Consider the following 24,390-nt stretch of genomic DNA (forward strand, 5'->3'; position numbering starts at 1 on the left):
AAATTTCAGGGTTTTATCAAACAAATAAATGATCGTTATTTATTTGCAATTATGAGCGACTAGCTGTGAGTTTAGGAACATATAGTTTATTGTGGCAAGCCAAAGTGGACAAAAATGAGTATTTTTTAATATTAAAAAATGATTTTTAATATTACAAATTCATTTTCTAATATTACAAAATATTGATTTTTGTCCACTTTGCATCAATAGTGCAATTGGTTGTTGGCAGTAGTTCTTATTGCTCTTTTGTTGCAGTTGTTGTTTTTGTTTGTTCTATATTTAATACTTCATTATCAATTGTATCTCTGCGTAGGGTTTGAATGAGTAACAAATATGACTTTTCTGGTGTGTCTTTATGGTTTGATCATCGTCTTCATTTAACACCAAAAGGTATGAATTGCTGATCATAAGGTGGGTTGTAAATTATAACACCTTAAAGACTACATATTTAGGTACTTCTGATAAATGATAAAATATAGAATACGTTGGTGATTGCAGGTACACAATAGAATGTGTTCAATAGACCAATTTAATCAATTGGTGTTTTCAATTAGATATATTTTGCCTCGTATCTAGAGCTGGCTGTGCTTAATTATAAGGTGATATACACACGTGGTTTTTGTCTGTCAGGTGTCGGTTCTCGTTTGTTTTAACACGGGAGCTTTATTTGTTACAAAGAATCTATATGATACTTGAAATTCAGGTGTTATTTAACCATCTGTTGAAGAAATCCCAAGTATTCTAAGAATACCAGATTTTTCCATCTGTTAGTACGGAGAGAACTGGCATTTCTCTTTGTGTTCCGGTATCTGCTAGTGATTTGTTGGTCCTTTGCACTCGCTTAATCATTCAGTTTGATTGCGTATCAATTGATTTGATCTAGTTGACACCATACTTAATAGTACGTGCAATGTGCTCCTCGTAGAACCGTATGTTCTACTTAGGCCACGTGCCTTAGTGCCAGTTGTCGAACGTGTAAGTACGAATGCCGGACTTTTTGTACACGATGAAAGGTGACTTCAGGGAGGTACTTACGTTAATGCAATAATAATTCACACTTGCCGAATAATTAACCTGCGTTGTTGGAGTTATTTCAAGGCAATGACGTATTAGTCAAGAATCTGTCTTATTGTGTAGAAAGATTTAGTGGCACAAATGTTGATATCAGGTGCAGCTGGTTCTGCTTAGCTGTGACTTGGCATTTACATGACTATTCTGAGATCTATCCTTTTTTACATAGTCAAACAGTTTTAGTTTCTGTATTTCTTCACATCAAGGTCTGGTTTTATTTTGTGTTAAGTAGAATTATTCTGAGCTATATTTAAAATTTACCTCTCGGTATCAATCATCTTTTATCATAACCAACTTTTTCCCCTCTAACAAAGTTTAGAAAGGGTATATGAGGAAGAACCATGTCCATCTGAACAAGAACCATGTTAACGCGACACCGTTTAATCCGTCATGATTAAACTTTACATGAAGACATCATATTTAGATTTGCATGAACTCTATTTTTGGGGTGGTAATTAATCAGATTTCAATTTATGGTATTAGTAATCCACGAAACTAGTACCCCCACGACCGTCATACTTATCCATTTTGATGCTTATAAGCAATGTTAACTTATTGTGTCTGTATGTGAACTTGTATTGTTTCATCAAGTCAGCCAGGGACTTAATTTTGAATTGGTGATAATCCCAAATTAATCTCTTTGCACTTCTAAAAGAATATATCTTACACATTGTATATAGACTTAAATATTGTAATGATTATATTTCATATTTTATTGTGCATTGATCTTTTACTTGTCTAATTTCTCATGTTATATTAAGGAGATATAAAAAGACGTACAGGTGTCGCTGGTAGGTGAACCCCCCACTTCTCTAGATCTTGTTACCACTGCTTAAGTATACATTTTCATAAACCTGAGACCTTGACTTAGTTGGTAATTGTGATTGCCAGTGAAAGGTTTGACAGACCACAATAATGGAATATCGTAGTGTTGGTCGAAAGGTGTCAGAGCATTACTATCTTGTATTGTCGGCATTTTTTCTACTCAATATTTCTTGCTAACTATTCCACGTAGGGGGTGATTTAATTTATTCAAAAATTAAGCAAAAACTTGCACTAAGAAGGAAAGATTGATTTGAGTTTTCTTAATTTTATAATCTTACCTTTCAATTTAATATTCTTTGAAATTTGATTTCAGTTTGCTGGCTCTGTGAGTGAAAGTAACAATGCATTTTAATTCAGTTGTATTATCTCTTGTTAAGTTGTTTTGTTAGTATTGAAAGCAGAATGTACATGTTTTTGAATTAATTAAAAGGCGCAGTAAATAAACAGCAGAAATGTAAATAATTGTTGCAATCTAAAGTTTACCTTATATATTGTATGTTTATTTTTTGTTATACTGCAATATTGTAAATTATTCATAGTTTATAACTCCCCGATCGAAAAAAAGTAACATCAGTTTTCGTCTGTCGTCGAAACATTTTTGGTTTCCGGATGACATTTGAAGAACCGCGCTCATTTTTTTCGAACTTTTACACATTAGTGTGGTCCATAGTAATTGAGTATATATATCCTATGCCGCTCTAAAAATGATGACCCCTTTGCACTTCGAAATTTGAAAAATAGAACATAGGGGGTCGGACAGCAGTTTTTTGCATATATCTCCAAAACGTAAGGCTTAACCAAAGTTTTACCTGGTAAAAATGTTCAGCATGATGAGATCTATTTGTGATGTGATTTTGGTGAAAATCTGTTGACCCAATTTGGTCTAATGACGAAAAGATCGTTTTTAGGGGCCATTTCCCCGCTAATTTATACTTGCTTTGATTTCAATGATAATTGGTTTATATAGTTAAAATGGTCCCCTGTTATGAATGGTGATGATGAAATTGTTGGATAGCCATAGTTTAACTTCATTTTATGTTCTTTTTCAGTAAATGTATACTGGGCGAATGTCCCTTCAGACCCGGTGGAATAACAGGGCATAGGGGGACCACTGTCCAAATTTTTTCCAGAGGTTTGAAAAACAATTTGAAGGCATCTCCATTTACAGTGCCTTAGGTGTTCTTTTGAACTTACAGCATTCATCAATATGTGCTCTTTTTCAGCGATTTTTTGTCGAACATGGCAACAAAGCTTGATACCTAATAGGGCATGGTTTGTTAGGTGAATGATTCAGGCTATTCGAGAGCCTCTTGTTATAGTTTTGTTTTGTTTTTGTTTTTGTTTTTGTTTTGTTTGTTTTTGCGTATTAAGAACTAAATATTATCGGATTTTATGTATTTATACTATTTATTCATCCACCTATAAGTTCAGAACCGTAACGAAAGTTTGTGAAGAAAAAAACAGGAAAAGGAGTCTACACTATGATACACTATGATGCCAACTCAAATGTCCTTAAAATCATGTGTTTCTGTTCATTAATACTGTTAGCTATGTTGTGTTATTTTCTTCCTTTTGTTTGTTGTCCCTTCGTTTTTAAGTTTTTTGTGCCTATTATAACCATCCTTTTGTCTTGCATTGTCATAGTTGTGGACGTTATTGTCATTGGCTGGATATACCATTTAAATGCAAAGCCCTATTTTATGCAGTTGTACTTTTTTTATAGTACACCACAAATCGCTCAATTTGTATCATTACAAGTTATGCAGAGTACATGTAAATTAGATTTAAATCTACCTTCTTGAAAGTTGTTTAAATTCACTGCTTTTGTGTATTTGTTTAAATATTGAGGCATCTCGTTGTTTTTTACACTGCTTAATGTCATTTAGAGTGGGGGAAAGTGCGAGAAAAAAAACAGTGTAAATGGTTATCGACAAATAGTTCTAGGTTGAAGTTTAGATTATTAAAGAAGAAGTAGACCTTGTAAACCCCTTCAAAGTGAATAAAAAGTATTTCATTGAAAGGGAATGAACTTGAGCCTATAATGTTACCGTGTTTGGAAATGTAACATTCTCGTCTGTGAAATACCAAAAATGATTTCGTACCTAAGTTTGTTGGTAAAGATTAGTTTATTTATGATAAATAGTAAAATTTAAACAAAGTAAACACACCTGCGTTTTAATGACTATGATGGCATTTTCTGTCATTTGTTGTTTGTTTTCTTAAGTGCTTGTGTATTCCATTTACATTACCTGGCTATTAATTTATACATTAAAGCCTTTGAAATCATCTATCACACCTATACACAGGTGATTCTTCGATTGATCAGTCTTTGCTCATCTCCGTTATCAGATGAAAGAGAAACACCTGTTTCAGGTAAAAATCGGTGTGAAACGTTGGGACAAAACACAGGTGTTCATATTTACGTAGCTTTCAATTAGACTAGAATTTAGTATCCTTTTATAGGACAAATAATTTGTCAACGATCATTTCTCCTTTAATGTACAGTCTTCAAAATCTCATCATTTTCTTTTGACATATCTTTATTAGTTTTAATACACAAACTTTACATAATAAACCCATAATTATTTTCTGCATGCTACATTTTCAATTTATTATAAATTACATCGTATCATTTGAGACACCCACTTGTCAAATTCAATATATATTTCCTAAAAGGCATCATTTACTCAATCCTGTTCAGTGTAATTTTATGGTTGTTGCTTTCCAAAAGAGGCCGCGTACCATCTGTACTACATAACATCCATTAATGAATATTCTTCATCTTTCTTATTGATGTTTTTTAAGGTCGATTTTGACGATTTGTTGTTATACTACCTACTTCTTTTTAACGACGATTTAAACATTGTAGTTATTCCTGCTTTGACATTAACTGGGACTCTGACGATTCGTTGTCATATAGATCCCACTTCTTTTTTAAACGATGATTTAAACATCGTAGTTATTCCATCTTTGATATTAACTGGGACTCTGACGATTTATTGTTATACTTTCCAACTTCTTTTTAACAACGATTTAAACATTGTAGTTATTCCTGCTTTGATATTAACTGGGACTCTCGATCTCTAGTGCTTAAAAGCGCTTCTTCTCTTAGTAAGTGCATAATGAAAGTGAAGTCATATCATTATGAGTATTGGGTGTAAGTAGGTCTAAAGTGGTGTCCTTGACCTTCGTCAATCATTCTTAGTTGTATTGATGATAATTTTCTCTCAATATTTTTCAACAACAGCCACAAAAATGAAAAACAAACAAAAAATGAACATGAAAGGGTAAATTGTTTTAACGTATTGTTGTTGGGTGACCAGTTTCAGTGGTGGTTATACGAGATCCATTCAGGACGTGAATCTGAATATCCATTGATATCTAAATCGTCAGAGACATTGACAACTTTCGTCGAGTATTAGAATAGCAAAAGGAAGCAAAAATAAAAACATTAACAACAACTCAACCAAACCAATTAAGAAGATAAAGCTAAGGTAAGGGACACAGCTCTTACATTTAATTGGAACGTTTGTATTCAGAATTTCACATTTATCTCATATAAGCATCAAAGTAACTTGAATTCATTTCATTCTGTTTCAAATGAAAGCTTGATAAAGGCTTTGGTGAAATTGAATAATTTCAAAGAGTTATGTCCCTTACTCTATGTCTACCTCCTTAACTATAATAGAAGAAAGGGAAAGGGAAAACGTAGCCCAGTTGTGCAAAACAAACAAACGAAAACAGTCTTTGTCATGATATTTTATAGGTTGCTAACCCAAGATGGTTTACATGTTCATTTTTACGTTTTGCAAGAAATATTTCTTTCAATCGTATTTTATTGTAGAAAATCGTTTTACTTTTAATTTCTTTCGTATTTAAGGTGACAGATGACCGTTTTGTGACTTGTAGTGAGGACGGTACCATTAGAATTTGGGATCTTTTCGACAGCAAGAAGCCCGGACTCAAGTTGTAGATGGCTTTGTTTACAGTTTTTCATTTTATAATGAAAACGTCATTAGAACATTTTTACTTTGTCTCTTGTAATCCACAGTTGGTTTACGTATTTTTTTAGTAGATATATATTTTTTTTAAACTTATAGTATGGTTATGTTATTTTTATTAGTTTATACAATCAATATATAGAGCTTTTGGTATTTTACCCTTTATGTATATTACCTTATTCCTTTGTCTTATTGTATGGCCTTTCAGTATTATTTTATTTACAGGAAAATATGTATGATCTGAGCTCAACGAATACAAAACTTTTTATAGGGATGCACAATTAATCCAAATCAATGTATAATGTATTAAAAATTCGGTTTTATCCTTGAAAACAATTGTAGTATTCATCCATCAAGAGAAAATCAAAATGTTTCAGAAATTTAAAATCTTGTGGATTGCCTGATTATCAACATTTGTACCCAACGAATGCGGTATTTCATAAACTTGAGCTGTCAAGTCGCAATATCATACTTTGCTCTTAGCAATACAGACCAATACAGACCTCACGGGTATCAACAGATTCTTAAACTTTTGTTGTAAGCAATATGTATTTTTTTTGCCTGACATCTCAACTTGATCCTTCGTTTCACAGTCTTTATATTACTTGAATTTTATATGAATAGTTTTTTTTTTCTTTTAAATTGGGAAAATGCCACGATAAGGTCGAATTGACAAATCAAAAACGTTTATACTTAAAAACCAATTTAACTCCCAATGGTTAACAGTTTCTGGAACAAGCCAGATGGCTTTGGATATTGGAAAATGCTCAAATTATTCATCTGTTATAAAACGTTTAATTGAAATTCGTTGATAAAAGAACTCTGGTTTTCCTTCTGCGATATTTATTTCTGTTTTCAAAATCGACTCTATCATCTTATGTAAGAAGTGATGCTGTGTTTTAACTGATAATACACTGTTTTATAACGTACTAATTTTTTGACATGATGATCGTAAATTTTCTCTAAGCTCTCTGCACTCACTGCATCATCATTAAAAAATAATAATGATTATGAATTTATGTGGATGAATTTTCGTGATATTTATTTATATATTAATATGTGTTTTATTTCTTTCTGTATAAGTTTTGTTTTAACAGGTTATTATTGTGTTTTGATAACAGGGTTATTTGTATTTAAGATGAAACGAGACTGATAACTATTGTAATGGATTTGTTACATGTTTGTATATTTTTGCTTCTAAAACATTGTCTGGTATGTTGCTTAATCCGCGCTAATGGATTCTTATCATTTTAATAGTTGTATCTACTTGTTCTTCCTGATGTCTTATATATTTGCACTTGAACAGAAATATGTTGCATTAAGAAATGAATCAGACTTTCAATTGTTGAGCAGATTTTGGATTGAATTATTGAAAAAAATATTAATTGAAAAGAAGAAATCAGGATTTTTCATGTAGAACAACAGAAATTCATTGGAAGATCAAAATCCAGATTTAAAGTTGAATAGATATAAATTTTGACAAAGTTTATCAAGCTTCATTTTTTTTCGATGCAGTATAACTGAAGTAAGCCACAGAAATTAAAATTCAGGCGAATTTATTTCTCTGAGTTACATCGTCATATTTTTCATCAGTTTCAAGGTGTTAGTTATAAAGAATTAGTTATTTTGTAAGAATTTTCATTGAACTGCAATATATCCTATGATGTTAATTTTTTAATAATTTTTGTGATGAATGCATTTACTTTATAACTGTGCTTCCAAAAGGCTTCCGTAGTCATTGAGATTTTCGTATTTGTACACAATAATTTAGAACACCATCAATAGCTGGAATGTTAGCTCAGATGTTTTTGTAGTCTATAATGTTTTTACATTTGTAGCTTATGTTTAATACCCCGGACTTGACTGTTTAAAAGCAGAGAACGCTTACCCTACCGGTGCACCTGGTCCATGCTCCAAGTTTTTGGTGGAGTCAGAGTTGCTCATTTACTTTTGTTGCTTTGTATGTATGATTTTAGTTACTTTGTGTTCTTTGTTGTGTGTGTCTGTTTTCCATGTCTGGTCTTTGTCCCTGGATTACATTCTTTTGATTACCGCTATAACCTTGGTTCCCTTGATTACTCTTTAATGAAATGAAATCCTTATTTATCATTTTTTGTCTTCGTTACATTTTATAGACATACAGTCCCTCTGTATTACACCTAAAGAAGGCTTTTCTTACAAGCTTGTGAATGTTTTTACTCTGATCTTCTTTAAATGATACTTTTTATGTATCACTTTTGGTAAAGTTTTACACCACGTAACGATTTTGCGAAGTGAATTATATTTTTGACTGGTCAGTTCATCTGTCAATAATCAGTTGCCTGTATACAACCTTCGTTATTTGTCGGGTTTCTTTAAACTTCGATTAAGTGTTGGTAAAAATGAAAATTTGAGTGCAATTGATTTTCAAAGAAAACGATCGAAAGGGAATACTTTTTCATGAAAAAGACGAGTAAAAATCGTAGATTCATGCTTATCGCCTTGATACAGCTTTTTTCGTAGAATTACTTTAAAATGGATTGCATCTTTGCTCTACAAGATTGTCCAACATAAGGGCGTGTTCGTGGTGTTAGCATGATCATTTAAGATTTTTTTATAGGCAAAAGGTATACAGTTAAAAATTGCTTTGAAAATACAAGTTCATTTTTTTTTGTTGGGGTGGGGAATTTTTTCGAAAAAAAATCTGTTAATTTCACTTCATTTCAATCAACAATGAACAAAGCGACACTGGTAATAATTGGAATAATTGCAAGTATTTTGCAGGAAGGTATTCTTCTGTCATCACAGCTGTTATACACTGACAGAAGCATCTCAGTATTTTACCATATGTTTTCTATTTGTTTACTTTTTTTTAAAATTTATATTTCACCACTTTTTTTATCTGTGATATTTTATATGTTTGTTTTATGATAACTGGACGAGGTTCTAGTCCATGTGCACCGTGTTATTGCACACTGTTAATAGTGTGATTACAATATTGCAATGCTGATAACATTCTTTGTTAAATAACTGAGTAAAGTTTTGTTTTGATACTGAATTTATTTGAAAATAAACGTTATATTGTTAGCAGGTTGTTTTTATTTTTCAAGTTATTCACTTGAATGATAACTATTTAAAGCTGTTCTTACATATTTTTATTAATTGGCACATTATTAAGTCAGAAGAGGGAAGGAGGGTATCCGTGGTCTATGATTCTACCATCAAATTTGAATAGTAAAAGTCGACTTGTGTCTAAGTTTTTGAAGTATTTTTTATGCAGTTATTCCCCGCTCAATTTTCGAAACCATTACTTATCAATAGAAGAAAGAATGTGAAAGGGAAATTTTGCGTCATTCAGAAATGTAAAATTTTTGTTTACATCGTCAAAACATTTTGTACCTGTCATCGCATTTTCCATTACCAATATCTCCTGACAAAATACAGTTTATATAACTATATTTTTTAGATATACTTTCGAACAAGGTAGGAAATTAAAACCATTTAAAATAATAACGAAGACATTAAGTAGCTATAAACGTCTCGATATATTTGTTGATGTGTCTCTGTCCATGTCAAGTTAGAATTCCTTCCTGGTTTTTCTGTCATGAACAACAAGTCTACTATATAAGTACACCCTATAGAACACAAGGAAAAGGTCATATAAACTGCTGTATTACTAAGAAACAAGCTACTTACAAAGCTAATTACCCTTTACAAGGTAGTTCTAAAATGGGCTGAAACGTTGTTATTGGAATCTTTGACAATAATTGGGGTTAACTTTAAACCCGTTATTGTCATATTGTGGCAAATTTGAAATGAACATAATTTGTCAAGTAATTGCCTTATCAATGATCGTTAGAAACCAGGATGATTGTTGCTCGATGTTCTTGAAGATGACATGTGTAAACATGGAATTTAGGAAACATATTATCAATGGTTAGTATAACAATTACACAGCATCGGCGAGTATGTAACGACCAAAATTCCTAAATACTAAAACTGGAAGGTGACGATCTCAGATGGCAATCACCTTAAAAGAGTGCATTTAATAATTTAGCTCAGTAAGTCTCTTGAGTGATACTTATCAAAGCTGAACCTTTTTGTAACCAGTTTTTTTTGCTTCCTGAAGGATGGTGTTCGATTTACGAGAGAACAATCTAACAACGGGATTCAAACACAATAGTCGAGTTAAGCCAAGCGGTTTATTTGGGGTTTTATAGGGTTCAGTTTAAAAGCATTATCAATGAAATGTAGGAAAGCGCATATTTTCAAGTAAATGACCGCAAATGACCATAATTTGAAAACAACATAGTCTTCATTTGTAGAAACTTATACCAGGTCGTATGTTCTGCATCATAACAGAATAGTGAGAAAGGGACCAATTTTGCTGTTTCTAAATAAAAAAAAAATGTTAATTTTGCTGTAGTGTTTTCATTTGTATACAAGCTGAGCACAAAGACAAAACAAACAAACAAAAATGAAATCGAATGAGGAAAATACTTTAATTGCTGTATTTATGAGCAAATCATATACCTAGTAGGATAACAGTCAAATCATAGACATTGCGTTATTTCCTGATGAAATTTATAAGTAAAAAGAACAAATTTTACTGTGTCGGCTATCTTTTTTCCAAGACAGTACTTGTTATAAGATATGACTAACTAACACAGTTCCGTTCAACTATCGTTCACTCGTTTATCACACGACGGTAAAGGTAAATATGTGGGAAGATTTGGGACCGATCGATTGTGCTTGCTGATACTTATTTTTAGTCTTTTGTGCAGAACCGAAGATTGTAGTTATGTCGTTATAATTTTGTTGTTCCATGAACATATCCTAATTTTATGATAACTCAAGAATTTTGGTTTCAAGTTATCTGTTTCGGACTTTTAGCTTTACTAACCATGCTTTAGTTTTAAGATTTCTGTGTATTTCTATTTAATTTTGATTATTTCTGTTATATGCTAATGCTTCGTATACGACCACAAAAAAGAGGTTATATAGTGATACGTCGTCGCCGTCGGAACTTTATGAACTTGTTCCACAAAAAGAAAAACAAATGTTCAAACAAAACCAAAGCAAAACCATTCGTGTTGGTATCGCGTATTGCATTATTCTATGTCCTTTTTTTTTAAGTTGATCGAAGGGATACATCATTAAAGGCCGTTTGATTTCAACAAAATATTTATTCTGGTTGTTCTTTGTAGATGAATCTGTCTTTCCTTTTAGATTTTTGTTATTAGGCTATATTTTATGGTTAATGTACTATTTTCAAGATGTTTAAAAGTTTTTAGACCTCTCTCATATTGTTTAGGAAACCTGTGTTTTGTCAAAATTCAACCCAATTCAGATTCAGAATTGTAAAAAGTACATATTTGCGCAGATTTTTCATGGGTCGATCCTTGCTGTGGTATCAAGTTGTGCCTATTCAACTTCTGATTTCGGCGATTTTTTTTTCAATCACGGTCATGCCATGATTGAAAAGAAAAACTTCTTTTGCTATATTCCGTTCCGATTTACATGGCATTTCAGCGGCTGTTTTATCTACGTAATCAATTCAAACTGTTATAGATATTAAGCATTTAACATGACAGGTGATATTGAAAGAGCAGAAGACTATAAAATTATTAAAAACCATGACTTAAAAAAAAAAAAAATGGGCCTCGATGAAATAAAAATCTTACAAAATCCTTAAGACTTATAATATTACAGTGATAACGCCAATCAGCCTTGGGATTTTATAACATCACACACAGATAAGAACTATTCCAGCTTTCAGTAATTTTCCAAGTATCGTGGCGCTGGGACAATTCGTCTATAAACCATGTATTGTATGCTTGTGTCGGTATTTGTTATATTCGGTTTTTACTCTGTCTACATTTCATATTATTTTGATTTATTGAAATGATACGTAACATTCAACCATTGTTCTATAAAAGCGAAGTGTTTCGTTTTCATATATTCGAGGGCATTCCCCTTCGGTAGATCTATACCTAGTGCATATTTTATTCTAGTAATCGAAAGGGAAAAGCCATCTGTAGGGAGTCGACTTAAATAATTAAAATATCAAGCATTCAATACAACCTGCTCTATAGTACAACAGTATTTACTGATAATAAAAAGTAAGAGAATGATAAATCTCTTTAATCATACCTGCACAATCTGACTATTGACAGCCTTTGGTGAAACACCTGTGGCACGACGGCTGTTTCATCTCTTTATATATATAACTATCATATATCTAACATCTTGTGGAGTTTCCAAGATATCCCCGTTATTTATTCCTCGTATATCAGCTCCTGAAACCATTAAAATGAGAAAAACACCTGTACAATAAACATTTTCAATTTGCATATCTATGTATAATAAAGAATATAATATCGCATTGTTTTTATTGCAGTCTTATTAGTGACAGACATACATAAAAGAAATTTTCTTGTATTTTTTGCCTTTTTTCACCGTCTGTAAAATTTCACGTCATGTTTTACTTGCTGACTTGTTAGTTTCGTTTCTGGATTATACGAAACAATGATATTACATTAGCTGGTAATGACATGATATACTCAACAAACTATGCAATATGGCTCACCATCTGCTGATAAAAGCATGTTTTATTGTTACTAATGCGCAATATATAAACTATTCTGCTTTCTATCTCTCCTCACAACAGCTCGGGTTTATTTACTGCAATACAGTGGTTGTATTCAGTCAGTTCTAGTCAGATTCCTTAGTCTATACAATCAAGAGAACACAGCAGTGAAAGTAACGCCTAAAGTTAATTACTCTTGATCAAAAAAAAAAAAAAAAAAAAAAAAGAAAGAAAGAAAGAAAGATGTAGGATTCTTTGTGTTGATTAGAAGAAATCCTCGGAATTATCAAAACTTTTCTTTTTATTATATTCTTATTCTCGGCGTATGAGTATGTATTATAGTACGTTATTGTATCAAAATGAAATCGCATTGCATATACATAATATACAAGAATCATTGTTAACTCGAAGTATTCTTTTAACTGATTTTGGGGTAAAACGTTCAAATTGACTGCAAATACCGAAGAGAAGGACGAGAGGTGAAGACACCCCAACTCCCAACTCCCAAGCCGCCAACCCCCTCCCCCCTCCCAAAAAAAAATTATTAAGATGATATCTCAATATTGGCAAAATAATTTAACATGTTATTATATACGTAGCCGTATTATTTTTAAGTGAAATACAAAGAGATTCAGAATTTTAGCAATAAAGAATGTAAATTAATGGAATTAAGCAAAGATCAGGCTTAAAGTGTTATAAAACACTTCAACTCTCACTCACCTTTTTAAGTCGCCAATATTGTTAACGACTTCTTGCACTCGTAATTTCTGTACTGTACATTCATAAATGATTTGCATAATCATATATTTATCCATTGCCTTATGCTGCTGATCGGTGCCGTAGAACTAAATTCTAGCTTCATACGAGATCAAAATGTACCTCTTAAGTACCATACGTTTACATGTGTTCTACGTGGTTTTTTTTTACTTATATAAGAGCGGGAAGTTTACATTAAAGATGAAACGATCGATTAGCATTGAACTTACTGTAATATAGCTGAGAAACTCCTAGTCTCCGTGTTGTGTTGTTTGAGAGATTTCTACATTCGTGTCATCACGGTTACGAAGTAACCCGATTTTAAGCAGAGCATGCATATCGCAACTTCGCTTAAAGTTTGCCGACTTAGCCAATTGACGAACTATTGCGTTACACAACAAAGTTCAAAGTTTAAAAGTAAACTCTAATGAGCTTTTAAAAGTTCTAAAATGTCAAGTATATTTTCGAAAGAATACACTTATTTTGCTGGTAATGTACAAATGTACGATAGGTAAAAAAATGTGAAATGGAAAAGAACGTTTACAAACGATGGTGATATAACTTTTTGTAGGTTTAACTGGTCTGAAGCTGGCATGTCAGTTAACTGCTAGTTTGTACATTTGTGTAATTTATATTTAATTTCTTTATTTCCGTTGTAACAAAGGACTCAGGCCTTTTTGAACTGATTTTCAGGTGTGATTAATGGTGTAATATTTTTCAACGAGTCAGTTTTCCTTTCGTCGTTTGTCTACCCCGGACTTGACTTTTTATGAGCAACTCGACGGGTGTTTCTAGAAAAGCAGAGCACGCTTACCCTACCGGTGCACCTGGTCCATGCTCCCAGTTTTTAGTGGAGTCCGAGTTGCACATTTGTTTTTGTTACTTTGTATGTATGATTTTAGTTACTTGATGTTCTTTGTTGTGTATGTCTGTTTTCCATGTCTGGTCTTTGTCCCTGGATTACATTCTTTTGATTACCGCTATAACCTTGGTTCCCTTGATTACTCTTTCTATAGTGGCCAGATTTTAAAGAGAGGTTGTGATAACCCCGAAGTACCTTAACCCGCCGCAATTTTTGCGCCTATCCCAAGTCAAGACTTTCTGGATCTGTATGTCTTGCTTCGTTTTAAACTTTAGTTATTTTTTTATGTTACATCAGTATATGGGGCAACCCTTTCGCTGTACCATTGTAAAATGATTTTTGGGGCACCTGCAGCCTGACTTGTCGTATGAGGATTTCCTCGCCGTTCATTGAAGACCAATTGGTGGTATTTTGCTGACATTTTTATTCCGGTGGGGTTGTTGTCTCTTTGACATATACGTCATAGCTATTCTCGTGATATGAATGTATATTATCAATCGACCTAAAATCTTCAAGTTACAGCTCACTAAAATTTGTGATTTTTTTAAAGTCTGAACCAAGTCCACACAAAAATCTACGGCATGGTTTATGGTGAAAATGTGAAAATCATTAATTGGTTGGGAGTTTAGCTTAGTAGAGCATTGAATTCGCCTGGATGTTGAAAGCAGCATAGAATATTTGACGATTAGCGACTTCAGCCTATGATTTATTTAGACGCTTTCCATACTTGAACAAAAATCAACATATTGATCACAATGACTATTTCGCGATTTTACAATATAAAGTTGAAGTCAAGAATACTCAAAATTTTGTTTCGATCATTTCTCCTTCGGAAGTGTTTTTTTATGTTTCCTCAAATCAATGTTGTCGCTTAAAAATTCTGTGACGGCCATCAATAAAACATGTCGGCCGACATGACGAGTAATATGAGGGCAGATTTGTTCAATGTGTCGAGATTTCCTCCTTCGTTTTATATATAACTTTGGGAGTGTCTGTAGAAAATGCTAAAGGTGCTTACCCTCCCAATTCACCTGGGTCATTGCAGATGGGAATGGGATGTGAGTTCGACCGGTCTTTGTATTTACTTTTGTATATGTTGTTCTTTATTTCTGTCCATTTTCTGTCATTTGCCACTGTTCCATGTAGTATGGGCCTTGTATAATCGGATTTCACTTTAACATTGGTAACACTTAATTCCACATTAACATATGATCGAGGACCGATGTTGTTATTTCGGTAACAAATTCATCGCATAAACGAGAAACCATAGTTCAGTAGAAGACTAAGGTGTATTGGTAGGGAAATGATTGTGTCATTTATCATGTTTCCACACATAAAAAATGGTATACTCTGGAAGTACTATAATTCGTGGATACCAATTTTCGTGGAGAAGGGAAGAAACACCAGTTCGTGGATTCTTGAATTCGTAGTTTTGAGGTTTTCAGTATACACAATAATGGGAATCTCCTTTTCGTTGGGAACCAAATTTCATGGTCTGGCCTACCCAAGAAAACCCGAAAATTGGTACCCCACGAACAATAGTTCTTTCACACTATTAAGTGTTGATGTGCAGTTGTCCTTAAGCTAAAATCCGACAGATTGAATTCTATTGGTTTTCTAAACTGTTTTGTCAGAAATGGACTTAAATTACACAGTGCCTTTTATATATTTATAGAAGATAATACCTAATTTTGCTGACTCTTTCAGTATTCCCAAAACGTCATCTAAAGTAAAACAAATGCTTGAAAAAAAACAATTTATTGGATGTTAATATTCTGTGCAATAATTCCAATGATTTCGATGGACGTCTTTAGTTTCTTAGCAATGCAAACATAATTTAAGTCCTGTTCTTTTTCAACAAATCACATTTATGTCTTTAGAAGACTTTAAGGTTACACAAGTTAACATGAACAAATAAATTAAGCACTTGTTTTTGATTTATACTTCAAATAATTTGACTCTTGCGATATCGATTAAGATTTAGAACGAAGAGTTATTTGATATAGGTAGCTCGGGTAGGTTTTGAAGGACACGAATGTATTTTTCTGCGTTTTTATTTTGTGTCTGGTTAGCTGATAAAATTGAAAAAAAATCATAATTGTCAGAACATTTACAAAAACGTACAAAGGTTTTGTCCTGATGCAACCATATTACGGAAAGAAATAACTTAATTCATTGTGCGTGTATATGCATGTATGTATGTATGTATGTATGTGCGTGTGTATGTGTGTGTGTGTGTATGTGTTGCAATTATTTTTTCAAGCTCAGTCTAATTTGTGCTTAATTTGGATCTTCTTTCTGCTTAAAAACTTGTAGGGCCTGTGAACATTTTTAATAGATGTAATCCGAAGATTTTTTATTGTATTTTTGTTACATTTGCCACATCCAAGTGTCGACACAAGAAGACTTTGGTTTCACATAATAATGCTGTTAGTTTCTGATACATCACAAGGAAATATTACTTATAAGGTAACATTAAATGACAAATTCATGCATACTTTCATACCAGCAGCACAAATTACTGATCTATAGATGTTTCTTATAGAATAGAAAATGTGCTTGTGGATAACAAATCCAGAAAATCAGTATTAAAATGGTATTACTAAAACGATTTGATTACTACAATTAATAAACTCCATGTGTAAACCCAAGATAATTCGGACATGGCCTAAGAGGGTCTTTAACGGAGTACTATATTGTCTTTTCCAGGTGGCACTCACCTGAGTTGACCTCCCACAGGTGTTCATTGTTCAAAGACAAAATAGTTTGTAGATTTCAAACACGTGTTTAAGTGTAAACATCGTAATGCATTTTGATTGATCCAGAAAGATTAACATGTAGATTTCATATCCATCCATCAATTGTAAATGTATATTCCATTAAGATCTATACTGTGCTTATGAACACAAAGTGACCATCTGGGAGATTTGCTTAATAGCATCTTAAGTAAAGAGATTATAAACTCTAAAGAGTTGCCAAATACTTCAGATATCATGCTATTCGACATAACTTTGATAAGCTTTACATACAGAGGGTTTTATTCTGATAGTTTCTGTTAAATTTGTTGAAACAGGAGTTAATTTCGCGGTAAATAATACTTATCTAATGTTTCACAAAAGGTCTACCAGAGTATTTCATTTATATTTCGAGCCTACGTTGAGATAATTACACATGTACGTCTATTCTAGTACCATGATATATTTAAAACACAACATCTGAGTCCCTGAATATACATGTATTTATATGTCTTATATTTGATACATAAGTTTATCGCACTTGTACTTTTAAATAACGTTGGCAGCTACCTATATTATTAACTGCATCAGATGCATGCTCATTTAACTGATGTCTATAAGGAAAGGGTTGACCGATTAGTTTGAACATAAATATGGACTAAAATAATGAGGTTTGACTCCGCTGAGGATTCGGGTCCAGCATGTGTCAAGATTTCTGTAAACTTAATAGTGCCCGTATCTCGAGGGTTTTCCTATCATGGAAAGTAGCCCCTTGGCCATAAATCGGGTCATAAAATCTACCGACTGTGTATGGCGTGAATTGACTACTAAAGTAGTAAAACATATTCTACGTTCTTTTCAATGCATACATGTACCATCCTTTTGGGACAGAACTATCGCGTATGTAAGTTTAAGTTTTAAAATTCTACATGAAGCTTGAAATACTCGGCGGAAGTTTCCCTACCGGTGCACATGATGTATATCTCGTCGTGTATTTTCAGTTTCAATATTATATTTGTTGTTTCTTTCGTTGTTTTATTTGGTTGGTGTTTTTTCTTTCAATCTGATATTTAGTATTTGAATTTCGTTCTCTGTGTCACAATTTTTTGTTGTTGATTTCTTTCCAGTTTTCCACAACCGGTATCAAAAGTAAATATATACATATTGTAACTCATTTGGTATTTTCATTTCTTGGTGGAGATGTATTTGTGAGCTATATCGGCATTTTTTAAGTAAAGATTCGATTAGATCGAGCATGAAGTCACATTTTCGAAATATTTACAAAAAAAAAAAAAAAAAAAAAAAAGACATCAGCATCCTCAGCTCCTGAAGCTGTAATATAGTACCAAAAAATCTTGGGTATATGTTTGAAGTTTAATTAAAAACTGTAAAAATGTTCGGTTAAACTACCAATCTTAATAGAAGTAAACAACCCATTGGTAAAAACTATCATCCCCTTGACTTTTTTTTTATCAACTAAAACGACTTGATGCAATTTACATTATGGTTTGATTTCTAAATTAAGTCATTTACAGGTTGAATTTCTATATAATACAATATTTGCGTTATTTAGCAATTTTATCATTTTCAGCCGCTTCCAAATCAAAGATATTTCATATGCTTAATGAGTGTACCTATATCGAAAAATATTTCATCGGCAATGCAAGCGCATTACCGTAGTCTATTTTAAATTCGTTGAAAATAAAGTATGAAACAAATGTACTTTCTACGAATTTGTTCATTCGACTATATTATTTTTTGTGTTGTTTGTTGAAATTAATAAAATTATACAAAGATATGTATCTTTATGAGAGTTTAACTAGGATCTTTATTTTATTGCTGTCTGGATGGAAAGGTGATTTCATCTAGAAATTGTCACGTGGTGCCTTTTAACCGCTGCCACTGACGCAATGCGCGTTTGACATTTGCAACAGGATCTGATATTACTATTTTTATTGTGTTCTTTTTCCTCTCTAGTCTAAAAAGTTCACGAAAAATATGCTCATAGGATCTTAAGATTGTAATTTAAAGCAAAAAAGATAAACTGGTAACTGAAATAATATAGCCTTTGGACGGGTTAATGAACAAAGGGTGGATACCTTTATGGTCATAAAATGCACAAAAATGGTTACGAAAAATGTCTTTTGGCACTCCAAAAAGTACAAATTATGTGAAAATTTTATTGGTCTGTACTAACGTAGATCTGATATTAAGACTGATTGCGAGTATTGGTTTGTATGGTAAACCAATCACTGACTGATATCTTTTTTATTGTTCAGCAAACATGATGAGCTATTCTAAAATGGTATGATAATTGATATTGCAAATGTGAAATTTTAACAGAATATCTGGAGGATGCATTAAACAATTACCATTCCACGTGAAATATTGAGCAGTAAATCTGTATTGCATCCATGTTGTCATTTCAGATGCGTAACTCAGTTTCCATTTGTTGAACTTAAACAAGCAGAACGTACCAGATCCTGGCAGTAAGGGCAAGCGGAAATCAGTTGGTTGTCATTCAAAATCAACGGTCACTGTTTTTGGCAAAAGGGGCAGGCAAAAAATAATTGGTTGTGATTTAGAGTAAATACTCACCTTTCGTAGCAAGAAAAGCGGGCGAAAATCGTTAAATTGTCACTTTAAGGTAACACTCAAAATTTCTTGCTCACAATATGTAAAATTACCATTTTTTAATATTTATAGGTACTTTAATATTTTAATAAAATTTTCATTTTCGCTTCTTGATTCTGACGTCGGTTATCTTAAGGCCTATCTTCCCCTGTGGATTTGTTTACTCACTCGTAACTATTTTTTCAGTTCATATACTCCATTACTTTCTTGTTTGTTTTATCCCTCCTTGTGTGTCGATACATCAATTAATACAACAATATTCATCCTATCAATCGTATATATATATTTGTAAATCATTTATCTAAGGCAAGGTTGTTGTTACTGCTATTGTTTTTTTATCATGTGTCCAATGCTTCACGTTTAATTTCGCCACTTTTATGCATTACAATTTTACCAAACGCTTATAGACATATCAATATTTCAAGTACTGAGAGACATGAAAGAGTAATCAAGGGAACGTAGATTCTATCGGAAATCAAAATAATGTATTCCAGGGACAAAGACCAGACATGGAAAACAGACCCACACAATTAAGAACATAAAAAAATACAGAAGTAAATGGGCAACTCGGATTCATACGAAAAACAAAACAAATAACGCACAAAAGAAAACACTAAACTATGACTTAGAAAATGACTCTTGTACCGATATGTACGTGTATGTATCGTCACGAGACATTTTGGGAATATAATTGCCCAGCTGAGCGAGAATTTATTTTAAAAATGCCACGAAAAATATTAACAATTAATTAACACAACTTTCGAAGAATAAGCGAATTCTTTTAATACAAAACGAGTCTGATTACGCCCAGATGAAACTTTTGATTTTAAGTGTTTTCTAGGGGCTACTTTTTTTTTCTCCCCAACGCTGCTTTTAACCTATCTGACGAGTTTCTGTGGGTTGGGAGTTTCTCATTATAATGTAAGATCAGTCAGGTAAATCACGTAGCGAAGAGAAGGACATAGATTTGAAATTTATCTCCACATTTTTTCATGTAGTTTTGTAAATGTTAATTAAACCTTCATTTCTATCAGAGGAGTCATACCCTTGTTAAAGCACGTACTCTTGTTCGCTCGTACTTAATCCAGTGTTATTAGCTTGGAAGTTAAAGTGGCTGTGTAAATGTTATCAAAATTAGCTTTATTTTACATTTTTTTGTTTTAAATCTTCTTTATAACTCGCTGCGTCATAACTAGTATATGTTTAAAAGAAATATTTGGGGTGTCAGTAATGAAATGGAATTCTACTAAATAATGGTTTATGAATCTTTTTTTCTTTTGTGTATTACCAAGCAAAGAACATTTATATCCTTACCATTGGCAGTGCGTGAAGTCGAACAAACGCCAAATGAAATAAGCACCTGTGATTTCCATTTCTAGTAGCTTCTGGCAATGTCTTTTTATCTAAATTATCACAATATCAGTGCAATAATAAAAACTTTCTGAAACATAAAACAAAAAGATGCATAAACAAATCGCCTACCTCTAAAAATGCCGGTATTTTCCATTACTTTAACTGTTCTCTCTCATTGTCTTCCCAAAGGCAGATGGTAAAACTAGAAAAGTACTCTACAAAAAAGACTAGTTCACCAACAGCTATTGAAAATATGATATTGTTCAGAGATGTATGCTGTAAACTATCTCGTATTACTCCCTTTTTTTCTTTGTTGATATGGATTAATGCTATTGTCATTATAAGAAAAAAAAAAGAACCATAAGGGTCAATTCTAGGCATGTATATACCCCAGTGCATGTTTGTGTTTTTATTTGAAACAAATAACGTGTAAACCAGTAAAAATGTACATCAAAAGTGTCTATAAATATACTTTGAGTGTAGCTAACATTTAGTTGCATGTGCCGCTAAAACTAGGAGTTATTCGTTTCCTGTTTATATTCACTAAGTAAACCGGAAGCTTAAAATACCGGTGCTTCGTAATTACATTTTTGTTGTGACAACACTTCATCTAAATATTTGATGTTTGGGCTGTCATTATATTAAGCTTTTAAGTCAAGAATCAAATCGAGTGCTAAACATGGTTACAAAATTCTTTATCTTTGAATCAACAAATTGTTTTAAAATTATATGGTCGTTTTCGTTAAACTGTGTATTTCTTATGGCAATCTATGACGCAGGAAGAAAAAACTTACCAAATAATATAAGATTCCTTGCAAATCCCTAGAAATGATCATGTCAACTCAGAAAAAGGAAAGAAAAGAAGAGAAAGAAGAAAAAAAAATGCTGCAACAGCCACCAGAATATTTGCAATATATTTGATTTACTTCATTTTCTTTGAAAAACTAGGAAAAAAAATATGCATTCTAGCAAAGGCTTTCCATGTACTGGTTTCACTACATGTCGCCAAACCACCTGAACCTACTAACCGATCTTATAGTTAAAATTGATATTTTTAACAAAAAAAAAAATAATAATAATAAAATAGACACACATAAATTCGGTCTTAATTTCACCCTGCATATTGCAACCGAAATCATCGACAGGAGACAGTTACAAAATCGAAATATGAAAGCCATGAATGAAGTATTTACATCAGTATAGGTTAAATACGTGGATTGTTTTGTAATACGGCGGTAGACATTTTATCACTTATTGCAATATCAAATGTTCAAAGCTAGTAAAATCGCTTATCTTTGTAAACATTATGTAATGGTAGATTTTAACATCGTATAACTCACAAGATCTTGATGAAATTACAAGGATAAATCTTACTTTGAAACCATTGTAAAAACACCAGTGAATGATCTTGTATAAGCACAAAGCGCTTCCCTAACTATGTATGTTTGATCACTCAACTGAAGGTGCAATAGTAACGGCAGATTTAAACACTACATGTTATCTACTCAGTTCAGTTTTAAAGAACAGCTGAAACGGCTAAAATTATTTGATTTAATCCACATTGCAAAATATAAAAATATTAATTAAGATACTGGATCACTGCATTAAATTGATATACACACGTACACTTTATGGACGCAGGAACTATATGATAGGAATATATGTAAGCTAAGCACTTTATTCTGTCCCTCTGTTAGGGATAACGTACGGGCAATGACAGTGTGTGCTATCGTCAAGCTTCTGCATATTAGGTAAGATAAGTACCTCTGATGAGGTTTCTATAGATACAAATTAAACCAAATACAGTTGAGTTATATTTATGCAAACGCACTGACTTTCAGATATGAAAACAAAATTATAAATGTAAAAGAAGAAAAAATATATAAAATGTCTTTTGATGCTATGTAGAAGCTGGAAAATATGTGCATGACGTCTGTCATGATTCGATCCTTTGTGTGGGAAGAAATCACGTTCTTAGTGAACCAAGTAAAGGAGATATCTCCATTTTAAACTGAAACAAGAGTAACATACAGTCTGAAAAATTTCGGAATACTGAGGTAAGGGTTTCTAATTCATTTTCTAGGAAGATAACTGATTGTTTCCTAAGTGTGCATGCATACTTCAGGGACATATTTAGCACTCCACTGTTTGCATCCGCCCTTTGAAACAACTTTTACTTTAAATGAGAAGACTATTTTAATATGTAAGTCACGAATATCGAAAGTAATCTGTTAAATGTTCATGAAAATTTAAATTGAAAAAAAATTTCTTCTCTTAACTAATTAATCGCGATTCATAATAAGGAAATTTGAATTTCCCGCGAATAAAGATGCCACCATGATCGGGTGAGCTGTGACGGCGTCACGAAGTCGGTTTGTAAAGTGAAAGTAAATGAAGCTCCACTCGCTTCCTCTCTTACTAACCGTTATCTGGTTTCCTGGTTAATATCGCAAGCGACCCTAGGGTTGCTAAAATGTATATTATACTTGAGGGAAACTTGTGGAACGAAATTGTTACCCGGGCTTCCAGGTTAACGTTTGACAATCGGATAACCTCGCGTAAAATCATTCGCTTTTCCCTACTTTGACATGAAGATTCTTGCATTTTCTGAAAGGGCTGGCTGTGGCGCCTAGAGTGAGTTTCAAACGTCAGACGCTGTTCGGAGCTTGAAAGTAAATAGATAGTTGATTACGATGTCCAAAGAAAGCTCAAATTTGTTACTTTTCTCCATTGCAATCCAAAATACACAGACAAAATTGAGGCACAAAATGTTAGCAAATGTGAGAAAATATTGACGAACGATGGTTTTTGCATCTAGAAGACTAGTATTTCTGAGGAAATTCTAATGGCTACTTCCCGAGAGCGTTCATGTTGCTGGTCAAAAAACAGTTTGAATATTTCTCTTTTATCATTTTTGTAATCATAAACTTGACAAGACAGCATTTTTGGTGATAAGAAAAACATGATCGTAGAAATATTTACGGAATATTCTTTGTTTACATATTAATATGCAGTACTTGTATCAGCATCAAACCGACTTAGTTACATCACGAGCTAATCGGAAGCTATCGGTAAAAATCAATAAAGTCTGCATATGATCAACACAATCGATTCCTTCAGATAAAAGAGTTTTGCAAGATGGCTATTCACATACATCCCAAAGATTTCGAATTTTACATAGCCTTGCGCATTTTACAAAAGCGTATTTTGCATTAAAGGTTATTTAATTTGGGTTACATGTGTATGATTTTTCATTATAGCCCAACTTAATCAAAAGTGGCCTTCCTTTTAATAACAACGCACTTGCAAGCAAGAAAAATCATTCGTGAATTATATTAGACAACACTCTAGGGTAAAGGTTTGGAAAACTTATATTATTTGAGAATCTCATAGAATAATTGTTTCTTCATTTCGAAAATGTCCAGAAAACATTATAACAGTATTCAATGTAACTAGATATGTCACTAATATATGAGCAATTTGTCTATAATTTACATGTAACAAAACATTTCATTTTGTGCTTTTAACACCATAATACTTACACACATACAGTTTAATAATTTTGGTATCTAGGGGGGTCTGTAT

At 32.5% G+C, this 24,390-nt stretch overlaps 1 protein-coding gene across 18 annotated transcripts in view; it reads left to right on the top strand.

The window, feature by feature from the left end:
* LOC148625256 (uncharacterized) overlaps nucleotides 1–19,450 on the top strand; it is a 79,379-nt gene extending 59,929 nt beyond the window's left edge. For 5 of the 18 annotated variants that reach the window (XM_088568681.1, XM_088568687.1, XM_088568684.1 and 2 more), the window contains one exon: nucleotides 5,220–5,414. In XM_088568681.1, coding sequence (XP_088424807.1) covers nucleotides 5,220–5,318 — 99 coding nt within the window. In that variant the 3' untranslated portion in view covers nucleotides 5,319–5,414. Of the gene's footprint in view, nucleotides 1–5,219; nucleotides 5,417–5,776; nucleotides 8,964–19,247 lie in introns of those variants that run through there. The other 13 variants (XM_088568676.1, XM_088568677.1, XM_088568682.1 and 10 more) reach the window with 6 other exon arrangements.
* The last annotated feature ends 4,940 nt before the right edge of the window (nucleotides 19,451–24,390 follow it).

Source organism: Perna viridis, chromosome 2, assembly GCF_037379345.1.
Source record: "Perna viridis isolate PV_CMFRI_1.1 ecotype Kerala chromosome 2, ASM3737934v1, whole genome shotgun sequence".
In the NCBI taxonomy this organism is placed as follows: Eukaryota; Metazoa; Mollusca; class Bivalvia; order Mytilida; family Mytilidae; genus Perna; species Perna viridis.